The 13,180-nt window shown below is 37.9% G+C and overlaps 1 protein-coding gene across 1 annotated transcript in view; it reads right to left on the bottom strand.

The window, feature by feature from the left end:
* The window catches only part of REV3L (REV3 like, DNA directed polymerase zeta catalytic subunit), a 118,472-nt gene that overhangs the window by 35,275 nt on the left and 70,017 nt on the right, over positions 1-13,180 (bottom strand). Inside the window, exons 11-14 of the mRNA XM_082047715.1 lie at positions 12,715-12,952; positions 8,748-8,884; positions 1,583-5,789; positions 219-1,201 (exon numbers count right to left, since the gene is read on the bottom strand). Coding sequence (XP_081903841.1) covers positions 219-1,201; positions 1,583-5,789; positions 8,748-8,884; positions 12,715-12,952 — 5,565 coding nt within the window. The remainder of the gene's footprint in view (positions 1-218; positions 1,202-1,582; positions 5,790-8,747; positions 8,885-12,714; positions 12,953-13,180) is intronic.

Here is a 13,180-nt window from a genome sequence, read left to right as displayed (position 1 = left end):
TAGAGATAATCAGGAAGCAAAAGGGTGTTCTGCTTCTAGACTTTTTACATAATTCAATAGTTACTTTAACAATAATGCACAGGCCTTTTCCTTTCAAAAGTAGTTTTAAACATATATTCATGGAGATGTAATTATTTTCTCATTATGTCAAAAGAAATATAATTATCATATTCAGAAAATATTTTTTGCGTGACATGAGAATCACTTAAAGGATTTACCTGTGGATAATGGAGTAAAACCAAGAACTTCAGGTACTCCATCATGACTTCTTCTCTGCACAATGGGTGTACTATGTAGGCAAATGGATTCAGAATTTCCAAGATCTTCATTAACTGGAAATGGAGACATGTCAAAGGATGTCCTAACGTCCTCTTGGGTGGACGGAGAGTTTTGTGCACTTCCAACAGGTGCTACATCGTTTCCTTCCACAGAAGACAAAATAATATCCTGACTTTCCCACTCTGTGTCTTCTAAATTGGACTGCTTGGGATCTGGAGATGCTACTTGCTGCCAAGGAGGAAGTACTGGAGAATCTGGTGAACTGTAATTGATATAATAATCTTCATCCTCCTCCTCCTTATCATGTTCTAGTGTTGAAGTAATAAGTGTCTTGCTTTCAGACGGACTTTTATTAGAGTTTGTGTCATTTTCAGTATTTATAGAAGTTCCTATAGTGCTTATAGACTTATCATGTGTTTCCTTGGTTTGTGTTTTTGTAGTTTCTGCCACAGAAGCAGAAGAATTCTTTGTAGGCACAACAGGTCTTTCATCTTCCAGGCTAGATAAATTTAAATCTTTATCTGCTTTTACTACTTCTATAGACTTCTCTTCAGACAATACTATACAGCTGACACTCTCAGTTGCCTTTTCCAGCTCAGCAGGACGATTCTTAGGCAATTTCTTGAAATGTTCATACTCTTCTTTGGCATGAAGCCATATCTGAACTTGCTGTTGGCTTGGAGCACACTTGCATGGCATTATGACTATTTTTTTATCTTCACTAGTTTTATGGCTATTGCTTTCTCTTTTATTAACAGTAGAGTGACCATAACGCGGAGGAGATCCTGGTCTAGGACCTTCTGTCATGGCTGAAAATGCAGTTTTCCAGAGTCGTAGTCCTTCTAACGAAAAGTCCCCCTCAAACTCGAGCAGGTCATTTGGAAGTCTAGTTTCCACTGTGAGAACCCGTCCTCCAATCTCCCTGTGGAGAAAACACTTTGAATTATTGTTTTGCTCTGAACTGCATAGCAGGCAAGTCCTCAAGATGATATGCAAGCAGAGTCCTGCTAACTAGTTTTCTCACTATGCAATCAACTACCTGGGGCAGTACCTTTCTTTTACAAACCAAACGGGTACATTCCTGCTTACTACAATAATATCAAGCAACAAAAAAGCAAAATGTCACAAATGAAAATGAGTATTTGTTCAGAAAGTAAAGTAATTTTCAACTTCAAATGTATGTGTATCAGATGGGATCTTTCATGCATCTGTGCCACATAAAAACATAAAATTCTTTACAGGAATAAATTAAATTTAATATAATCACAAGCGTATGTAAACAGAAATGCATTTAACACAGTACCTTGGCTTTTCTGGAGCATCTGAAGGATTGCTGCAAAATGGTTCCTGATAAATCGTTTCTGCCAGATCGTGATCCAGCAAAGTCGCCATGATTTCTTCACGACTGGGTGGGGACATGAGAGGCTTAAGAATGTGAGCAGTACGAGGTGTAAAACTTCCGTTCTTTGATTGTGAGGGAGAACTAGTTGATCTTGGTGAACTATCTGGAGTTGGAGTTAATGCCTCATTGTTTCTTGAAACATATAATTCTAAATCCTCAGAAGCTGCATCTATAAGTTCACCATCAGGAGAAGACAATATGGATGTACAAGAGGTATTAACTGAATCAAGTGGTTGACAGGGTTCAAAAGTGGTTTCTTTGCTAATGTGGTTTTGAAGCCAGTCTGAGCTGGCTGGCTGAGAAAGGTTAAGAAATCTCTCTTTATTTACTGTATTCCTACTCAATTTGAATTTTTCATTTAAACAGACCTCAGTTGCTTGCATACAAGAGGTACCAGAACTAGATCTAGAAGTTGAAGGTTGAACATTTTTCCTCCATTGGCTATGGCAGTGGTTCTCATTATTATCCAGTGAGGTTTTGTCAAAAAGCTCAGGGCTCAGGGAACCAGACCTTATCCATTTACTTGTGCTTGAAGAATGCTGCTTTTCTTCCTCAGATTTTTGGTCATTATGACACAGAAAGTCATTTTCTGTTGTTTGTCCAGAACCAAGATCTTGAACTGCATCACTCAAGAATTTCTGGGGCAAGTTTTGATCTGCTGGGACAAACTGGCTTGCAGAATAAAAACTGCAAAATCCAGTTTGCCCTATGGTATTAATATCAAAGTTGTAGTTGTGGTCTGGAGACAAGCTGTCTTCAAGTGAGTAGCAGCTTTCAAAACCGGGGTCTGAAAAAAAAATGGGGCTGTCATCAGACACAGAGTGATCAATGCGACTAGTGATCTGCTGGCTTAAAGTCTCCATTTTTGAAAGTTTTGGTGTTTTTTCTTTAGGCTTTGTATTCCTGGGAGCACGTGATTTTCTTGGCGATGTGACTGACCGTGACCTTTTGATTGCTTTATTCTGTTCAAGAGGGCATGGTACACTCCTGCTCAGCTGTGTTTTAGCTGGTAATGGTTTCTGTGCAATGTTTGCATTCTGAGCTTTCTGCTGTCTTTTCTGGAGCAACTCTTTCAAAACAGCAAGGCCAGTCTGTCCTTCACTGAATGCTGATGGGGCTACTATAGTCCTGTTTTTATACTGAGAGATGGGTTTTGGTTGCATGGTTGTTTCTGATTGATACTTTTGTTCGACTGTTTCAGGTTTAAAACGTGACATATCCAAAATAAATCCTCTCTGGTTTTGATTCCAATTTAACTGTTTCACTGGACTCTTCAAAGACGTTACAAAACAGTTCTTAGGCAACTGAAGCGGCCCAGGGCTTTCCTCAGGTGACTTAAGAATAGAAGAACAAGGATCAGAATGCTTGGATGCCTCTGGTAAACAAAAAACTCGCTGTTGATTATTGTCTTTACAATGCAAATAGTTTGTGGCATGTAAGTGATCCATCTTCGCTGTGTCCAAAGAATCATGAGCTTCATTTAATTTCCCAGCTGGTGGTAAATATCTGTTTTGCAAATTTTTTATCTCTTCTGCTTTTGCTGAAATTTTATCTTTAGAGATGTGTGCATTCTGCATTACCTGAGTTGAGTGACTAGATGGATCAAATACGTTCTGAATGAGAGCAGATTCCTTCATTCTAAATATAGCACTTTGAGTCCTGGGCCTTTGAGAGCTCATTTTTGGTACTTCCCTTCCAGATGCTACAGGAGTAGATGCGAGAGATGAATGAGGGTCTTCTTGTGGAGCAGGTAAACACTGTGCATCTATAGGCTTATCAACTTCCACCAAGGAATGAAAGCGGCCTGCTGAATTACCTTGTGCCTCAGCTGCTGCAGGGAGCTGTGCGGATGGTAGATATCCTGCTGAATAGCCAGGAAGAGGACTGTCTTTCCGGTTATGAAGTGGCTGTGAGTTGACAGAGTTGTAAGAAATCTCAGGCAGATCTTGATGTTTCAACACAAACTTCACCTCGGCAGCAGAGCGAGTATTTCCTTTTTCATCTTTAAACACAACGGGCTTTCTTGAGGATGCTTTTTCAGCCGTTTTTTTCCTTTGTTTTGTTCTAGGTTTCTTCTTTCCATCATCTGCTGTTCTATCAGCCTGATTGATCTTTTTCTTTTTCTTGGTAGATACAGTGGGGCTGGCAAATTTCTTTTTACATTTCTTAACCTGAGTTTTTGCTCGACTATTTTTTCCTACACTAGAATTAACCATCTTGCTGCTGTACATACCGGGCCCCCTACTAAATAAAGCTTCTCTGTCCAGGTTGGTCAAGATTTCTTCTGCTTTTGGATCAGTGGGAGACCAGCAGCGAGGTGGAGATGTGTTAACTGGGCTTGTGCTTCTCTCAGAAAGAAAACCTAACTTAGACATAACATCACTATAGTTATAGTCACAGTCTTCAGCTTCAGCATTGTAGGATGGTGAAGGAGGAGAAAGAATTGTATGAGTCCTTCTTCTGAAAGATAAAGTTCTTTTAATATTTTTACTACCTGTTTTTTGTGGCTTTCCAGCTTTTTTCTTGGTTGACTTATGTTTTGCTTTCCTTTTCTGACTTTTCTTTGGTGTTAGTGGATAAATAGGATATTTGGTTGCAGGAGAATCAGGAACTTTTGGCCAAAAGTCTTTTAAAGGTGCAAGCTTTTTATATAAGTTCATCTTTTCCTCTGTGAGTACTACTCTTTCCTCACTAGAATCTACTTTCCCTAGTTTAACAAGCATATTTTTTCTCCCCCTAAATCTATTGATGATAATATATTTAATAATAACAGGTGGCAATTTTTTAGAAAGTTTTCTTCGCTTTCGAGACTTCTGAGACCCATCCAAACTTTCAACACTTTCTATCGGCTGAGGTAGATTAATTTTTGAGTTGTGTGCGACAAAGCTTGATTCACTGTCTTCAGTCTCATAATTTACCTTCCGTTTTGTTCGGAGCGTATATTTATTCCCACATAATCCAAATGACTGCTCAGTTTCAAGAGATACATCTGCAAACTGGCAGTCAGTATAATTAGCAGTACTTGTAGGCAGTTTGCTTTCAAAAGCCTCAAGAGGAACTTGAACTAAGTCACTAGGTAAAGCACTATCCTTATCAGGAATGTTACTACAAGCATTACCTTGTGTATAGCAGCTTTCCTTCACTGATGCAACATCATTTACACTTGCAGGCTCCTGATGATTGATAAAACTATGTTTTTTCTTACTCAGCTTCAATCTGGACTGTTTGTTACCTTGCTGTAATTTATATGTCACAGGAGCTAACTTCTGTGGTCGACTGAGACAATTAGAAAGAACAACACTAGGAAAGAACATATAATGTGCTGCTTGTTGACTGAGGCTTGGCTTTTCTGCCTTATGCTCCTGAAACTCTTCATACCTAATTTTAAGCTTATTAAGGCCACCTTCATCAGTGTTATTTTCAAGTGAATGTACCACAGTTCGACTGCCTCCTGAACAAGACACCAATTCACAATTTTCTGTAACCGTTGCCGGAAAAAAACTATTTATACTTGCATTGCTGGATTTTTCATTGACTTCAGAGGTCATTTTACCTTTGGAGTGGCTGGAGTGGCTCAAATCAGAAAAGTTAAATAAGTTTTTATTTAACATGCTGTCACCAATGTGGCGGCCCACATGCATAAAAGAGACATCCTTTTCAGCCTTTCTGATGCTAGTATACTTCCTACTAGGTATCTGTCTGCTCACTGATGAAATATCATCTTCATACTCAAAAATATTATTTTCACATGAAGGAATGGGGAGAGTATCTTTCTTGTTACTCTCTTTGTGAGAGTTTTCTGCATGGGTGCTATTGCTGAATGCAGTTGGGTACTTTGCTGCGTAAGTGCTTTCTTTTGTAAGAGCATGGACTGAAAGTTCAGGTCTTGTTTCTGTGTTTGGTTGCGAGAGGTCTTCTACTAAATCTTCATTATTCAAAACATGGCTAGAAAGGGCACTTGTGTGTTTACACTGAAAAGTAATTTTAGCAGAAGATGGGGGTTCTAGTGTAGCAGCATCTTTGTGAAAAATTGAGGTCTTTACAGACATTTTGCTTGTTGCAATGACGGAGGAGTGAGTTCGAGAACTTTCATTATTCAAAGGATTGTCTGAAATGGAAGACAAGCAATTTTATTCTAGTTTTCCTGTAAAAAAAATAACTTAAGGCATTAACCATTTTAATGACATTTTCCTGAAAGCCCTCCCATGCAAAGAATAAATAGAATTCTTCTAAACCACACTGCATTTACAATCGTGACAACTACGGACCCTGAGTACATGAGTTGCTTTATCGAAATCACGTCATCAGTACATTTCAGTCTCAGCCATTCTGTCAGTTATTCCTAAATGGTAGGCTTGCATACAATTGCCAAAGATTTCATGCTGTTTTTCTGAAAAGAATGCTTCTAAAATCACTTTCAGATAACTAAACACAAACAGATTGATTTCTAAAAAAGCTTGTATCCTGCTTTGTCCCTGAGAAGACCGAACAAAGAACTTATTTAGATTACTCTCTCCATATAGAAAAGTCATTCCACAGAACGCTAAAGTACCATCTTACAACAATGGCAAGGGTTTTGTATTAACTCTCCCGTGTGCTAAGTGTAAGCACTTAGCTGCACTTTTATAAAGCAGAGCAAACCACTACCCCTTCAGATATTTATGCAAGGAGCTTGCACCATTTAGTCAACATTTAGTTAAGACTTTGAATTCGTATCTATGTATTAGCATTCCCACACAGATCTGTGACCAGCATGTCCTACGGTAACTGTCCTATGCAGACTCATCACATGATACCTGGGGCAATTTCTCTCTCTTTTGCTGATACTTTCACCACATTTACTGCAGGATAAGTGTGGACAGGCAGGTGGTAAGTTTCAAATTAACAAACGGTTTGCAGCAACTGTGTGCTTGCTCATAACCACAATGAACATCAAGTAATCTGAAGGAGTTTATTCCTCTGCAAAGAGGCAGTCACCACAGAGCTCCTTACACAAAGCAATTAGTTAATGTGTCCACATCCTTAGCTGAAATGTTGAAGGGGGAGAGGAGTTACGAAACATACTGTATGACCCGGAAGCACACGCTGCACACTGTGTGCTACATGGAGGATCCTTTGGGCCTTTACTGTAAGTCTCAACCCATTTGGGGACTATCTTAGATTCATGCTGCCTTCAGTTTAGCAATTTATTTGCTGCTGGGCGAGAAAAATAAAAGGAAGTCTCAATCTGTGTCTAACAACATTTTCTAATGGATACACAGAGTCCCTGAGCTGTGAAACACAGCTGAGAGATGCTGCATGGGATTCTTTGGAGGTATTCTTTGTGGATTCTTTCCACACAAAGAATGAGGATGATTAACTGAAAACCAAGAAAACGGGAGTTTAGTGAAATGTCAAACACTTAGAAGATACCTGACTATTCAGATATAAAAATTGCAAAAATACTTGTCTGTCAGTCAGATGTTATGGATACAGATACATATGAGGATAAGCATTTTCTAATTTAGAGGAAATGGGCTGAGATCTGTTTTGAATTTACTGCATCTCTTATTATAAGAATTCACATTAAAAAAAACCCAAAACACAGTAATAAACTAATTCTAAGCTGACATTATTCTTCTGCATGTGATATTTCATATATTTAAGATATTATAAAATTTAAACAATGATTTAAGATAGTCTCATTAGCCAGAAGCATCCATTTTCACATTAAATTACAAAGTACTGCAAATAAGGAAATTACAATTGTATATTTTGCAAACCAAATCATGTTAGTAATACATCAAGTCACGTATTAACCCTACCATTATACCTATAAAAGCAAAGGAAAAAGCAAACTATGCTTTAAATAGAGAACACAAAATGATAGCTGTGGCTGTCTATGTAATAAGATCATATAGGTCACTTTCTCTAATACGGAATTGCTAATAGATATATTAAGACACACTTTATATACTAATATATGATGTTTGTTATTTTTGTCAAATTGCTTTGAGAGACACAAACTAGTACAGGGATTTTGTAAAGGATTACATTCCTGCCCCAAAGAGCAAATGCAATAACAGGAAATTAGGTACATGCATGAGCACAAACAAGATTTAACATTAACTAGTTTGTACTACAGACTAAGAAGCTTCTGTACAAAGTGATGTTAACCACAAACTTCAAGGCATTGAAGTATGACTAATACAACATGTCTAAACAAAGAACAATACTGTTGATTACACCAAGAACAAAAGTGAATCTAATACTGAGGAAACCCTGGATAAAGAGACATATTTTTCCCCACAAGATCCATACATTTTATATTGTTTTGCTTAACAGAATTTTATAAATGTGGAAAGTATGTAGATTGTCTAATGAAACAAATAATACTTTATATTTGCCTAACCTCAAAGTGTGCTTTCTATTAACTAAATTTATTTTGATCAAAGACAGCAGGTTATAAAGAGATGGCAAGAGATATCTCTACAGATTAATTTAATTTGTATAGATTTAGAATGGCAGCTTCTTCTGCATCAGCTTTGCCACTTTATAGTTTTAACTCATGCAGTCCCAAGATGTGAACATGCAAACTGCTGAATGAAACACAGGCTCAAACAAAGGCTCACTGTATTTTAGCATGTGTGGCAAATACCTGTAAAGCAAAGAACCATCTAAACTTTCACAATAATACATTTACTATTTACAATGAAATCCTAGCAGGATGAATGATCCTACAGAATCATTAACACCATATTTGGATAATAAATAGTAACAGAAAAATAACCCTTGCAACAAGGTAACTATCTTTTCCATAGAACTAATTAAACAACGCTGTTTTTTTGATCATTAATACAATCGGAAAAGCAGATTCTGGTAATTTGTAGAGGGCACTGAGATTAAAATACTGTAAGTTTATAACAAATATGTTAAGGGCCTGCTTCTGCAATCCATTGAGAGCACTTCTTTCCAATTGAAACAAGAATGGAAAATGATTAGCACTTTTGAGAATCAGCAAATTGATGAAACAAACGATGACCCATGTAATAATTCAACTTCCAAAGCTGTTTTTCTATTTACTTACCACCATTTTCATCTGCAGTCCCATCTAACTGAGGTATAGAGAGATTAGTTAGGAGCATATTACCACTCCACTCCATTTCTTCCTCTGAAGATGAATCCTCTTCTGTTGAACTTCGATGCATATTTTTGCCAGCTGACCTAAAGAAAGTGAAGGAACTAAATGCAAAATACTTCTCTTCGAAAAGTCACAGGGAACCTCAAAATCAAAGGGTGTGGTACTATACCGTTGTGTAATTTGGGGCAGCAAAGGGAAAAAAAAAACCCACCCAAATTTGTTACAATTCTCACTGAGTAACTCAATGTTATTCAATGTTGCTATTTTAAGAGGCAACAGTGGTATCCAACCATTTAAAAACTACAGAGAAAACCAGCAGGATTCAGTAGCTTAAGAAGTTAGACAGAAGGCATTTAGATGCTTAATTTTGTTTCAATCTTACTGAAATTTAATTGCTTGAAATTTGAAGACAAAACCAACTATGCAAAATAATTTCAGTTTAGGTCTTAGCAAGCTGATATTTTATTTATTTATTTTAGGAATCTTTACTATCTTACAACAATTCTCTCTCAGCAGTCTTAACGAAAGCACAACCACCAAAACAATATCTTTTTCCACCCCTCCTTGATGGATCCTGAGACTGCTGTTGCTAATACTTGAGCTGCTTTTACTAAGTTAACTCTTCTACGCTGCCGTTTTTAGAGTCATAAATCTGCTGGGGAAAAAGAAAGAAAAAAAAAGATTAAAAAAAAAAAGAAAAAAAAAGTAGTAAATCTACACAGAAAAGGTTCCATGAATTTTTCGGGGTTTTAAGGTGGTATGGCTTTAAATGGGGGAAAAAAAAAATACATACAGAAAAACCCACAAAACAAACCCTCCAGTGTATTACAACTCCAGAAGCATGTAGGAACTTGATTTCTTCTTTAAAATAAAGCATAAGATGGACTAAACTTTTCATAGAAATAAGCTATTCTGTGGCTACAAGAGAGAAATTCAGATATAAAATAAGGAGCAGAGGACTAGGGGGTTGTTTTGGGTTTGTTTGTTTTTAAGATAATAATATATCCTAGTAACTTGATATATCAAAACATCATTGCATAGTACCTTAAAAGGTACGAATGCAAAGGTTTTGAAGTTACAGGAAGGAGAATCCACAATAACCTAAATACATTCTACTTTTGAAGAACTCTTATCTGTGGAGTTCAAGCAAAGCATGAATTATATATATCATAACACCACAGACATCATGAATGTGCTCAGCACTGAGCCAATTCAGATCAAGCCATGTTTATTAGTTCAGGAACAATAGGCTCACATATAGCTACATAATTTCCAGACTATTTCAAGTCTGGAAGCAACATGACTCGAAAGAGGGACCTAACTAACAAGCTCAGCTAAGTACACAGTGACCATGACCTAAGTGAGCTCAGTTTTCCCTCTTCTGTGTTCCCAAAACATGGAAAAGTACAGTGCAAAGACATTCAGCTCTATATGAAAACGAATATCAAACTGGGAAGAGAATCAACACTCTGGAGAGCAGGGCTACTAGTCAAAGGATCTCAATAAGCTCGGGAATTAGCTGACTGGAATCTCTTGAACTTCAAAAAAAGACAAATCCAAAGGGCCTACAAATAGGATGAAATAACCCCATGCACTGCTACAGGTAGGCAGAGAGCTAGCTAGGAAGGAGGAGGATGCAAAAACGCTGGTGGGCAATCAGTTGAAGCTGAGAGTGTGCCTTTGTAGCAAAGGTCAGTTGCATCTTAGGCTGTGACTACAAGGCTGCAGCCAGTTTCAGTAGTTGTGAGGCTGCATCTGCAGTACTGCACTCAGTTTTGGGCACCTCACTACAACACAGACACTGAGAAACTGGAGCAAATCCAGCTGAGGGCCGCCAGGGTGCCTAGGGGCTGGAGCACCTGATGCATAAGGACAGGCTAATAGAACATGATTTATCCACCCTTGAGCCTTGTCACCTATCCAATGGGTGGGTATATAGAAGATGAAATCAGATTCTGATGTGTGCAGTGATATGAAAAAGGCAATGGGCACAGGGCTGCCTCAGGGAATGTTATGTGTGAGGAAAACATTCTTCTTTATGAGGGCATTTCAAACACTGGCACATGTTGCCCATATAGGCAATGCAATCTCGTCTTCGAGATGCTCAAACTTTGACCAGACAGGGCTCTGAGCAACTCATCTATCCAAAGCTGGTTTGATCAGGGCACTGTACTACATAGCATTTAGATGTTTCTTCCAACCAGAATTATGCCATAATCCTGTGCATGAAGCAAATCTTTGTCAGCTTTAGTAAATGCAGTCAGGTTGGAGATGACTTCTGCAGCTAATAACTTGGATCTCTCTGCATTCAAGCCCATCAGTTTAAAATTCAGGAAAAATTGTGTAACACAGCACAATACTACCATATGTGAACCAGTCCAGGTCTTGATGGGCTTTTTTCTCTAGTTCAGCACAAATCAAACCTAAGCCATTTAGTTCAGTCAGCAGGGTGTCATTACTTCTCATTATGGAAGACTGTTGAATACCCAGCAACAGAAAAGTGATAGCATGGGTATGGTAAGATGCATTAGGAAGAAGTACAGAGAGAACAAGCCTAAACAGAACAAGGTTGGATCCATCATCAGACTCAAACTGGCTCTTTTTGCATGAGCAGAATCATGTAGTGGGCAGAGATACTGAAATTCAGCTTGTAATTCCCTCTGAACATGAGCTGACTCCCTGCAGAGACACCTCATATGTATACTTTCCCTGGTGCTTTCTGCCTGGGATTAAGATGTAGGCATAAGTGAGTGAGTTATTTGTAAGCCAGCTCATCAAGTCTGATGAGTTCTTAAATAAGATTCTTTATTGCACAAAAGCAGTTAATTGCTTCAAGATCCTACCTGACTCCAGAAGCTGTACAGTCATGCCCATGCAGATCTGTGCCTAGGCTAATAAATTCTGTGAGATACAGGCTGGTTTTACACAGAAACTACCACTAAACTGAAGATTAACATTAAGTGTTTTAGATGGAAATTACAACTTTTCAGACTACTGTGAAGGAAAAAAAACCTAAGAAAATCAAAGGTCAGATAGGAAAAATAGCTTGAGAGATGAATTATCTCTAGAACTAGAAGACTAATGATCCAAGTTCTGATTCTGTTACAACCTTTCTGTATGTCTTCAGGAAAGAAAAGATTAAGTATTTCTATGCCTCACTTGCTCTCTGAATCATAGTATAGTTATGATTTCTGATGTAAAAAATCCAAATATCTAAATGTTATGTCTGTGAATTCTCTCATCTTTCAAATAGAATTATAAGTACCAGAAGGCCTGCCCAAAGCAGGGGTGAAGAGAAACTGGATACAGCTTCTTTCAATGCCTGCCAGTGCAGACTGTACAAAAGGTCATTACAACCTGAGAAGGTGTTCCAAGAATCATGGCCTTAAAAACATTCAAGCTCCTGACCTTTAGCAGTCCAGTAGAATGAGCAATGTTCATGTTTCCATTTAAGCTTTCAGCATAAAAACAAATGGGTATTTTTCTCAGGCTTCTGGGTCAGTCTTCACAAGAATACTTCTTAAACATCCTCTTCAGTAAATTAACAGGCAAATGAGATGCACAAAATACACCTTAACATTTGTACTACACACAAGGTATGATCTTAAAAGTAGGTTCCAACTAAAGGTGGTTTCTTTGTATTTGGACTTAAAGGACAAAAAACCTACTCAATTTTTCCTCAAACACCAAACTAAAAGCTTAGGTCTAGCCAAAACTAAACATTCAGTCTGTATTTCCACATAAAAACTGACAACTCACAGCACCATCTGAACAACTGCATTCTGTCCCAAGATCTGCTGTCAAGTGGCCCCTCTATAACTCACTGGGCTCACAGCACACTTGAAAACAGGGTGGTAGGGAGGAAGGGTCTGGTAGAAAAGAACATATTAAGAAAAGAAAATCACATATATACCTTCTTTTTGTCCCAGGCTCTTCAATGCTACTGTCCCACCTTTGGGACATTAACAAGCTAAGTTCCATTTCTTCTTTCTCACACTGTGGCTCATTTTCTTCATCATCACTGTTCTGAGAATTTCGACAGCTTCCAAGAGAACGATGGTGAGAGAATGTTTTGTGTTGTCCCATCTGATATCCATCATTCTCCAATCCAGCCAACAGCTCAATCATGGCCTCATCAGCACTACTGTCCACTGCAGAAAAAGCCCATACAAGTAGAATCCATATTTTGTTCTACTTGTAAATGACTTATTATAGTCTACCAGTAAAAAAAAACAAATCCAAACAAACAACAACAAAAAACCCTCAACATTTTAAAATCTACTAGTTTGTTACTGACTAAAGCAAGGCAGGCTACAGAAAAAGCTCTTTCCATATCTTATTTTTTCAAGTTTTACAATTTGTTAAATTTTATAGGTCTT

This window comes from Streptopelia decaocto (genome assembly GCF_964273445.1).
Source record: "Streptopelia decaocto genome assembly, chromosome: 3".
Classification (NCBI taxonomy): Eukaryota; Metazoa; Chordata; class Aves; order Columbiformes; family Columbidae; genus Streptopelia; species Streptopelia decaocto.
The sequence above is the reverse complement of the archived record's forward strand: the minus strand, read 5'-3'. Positions and strand labels throughout refer to the sequence as shown.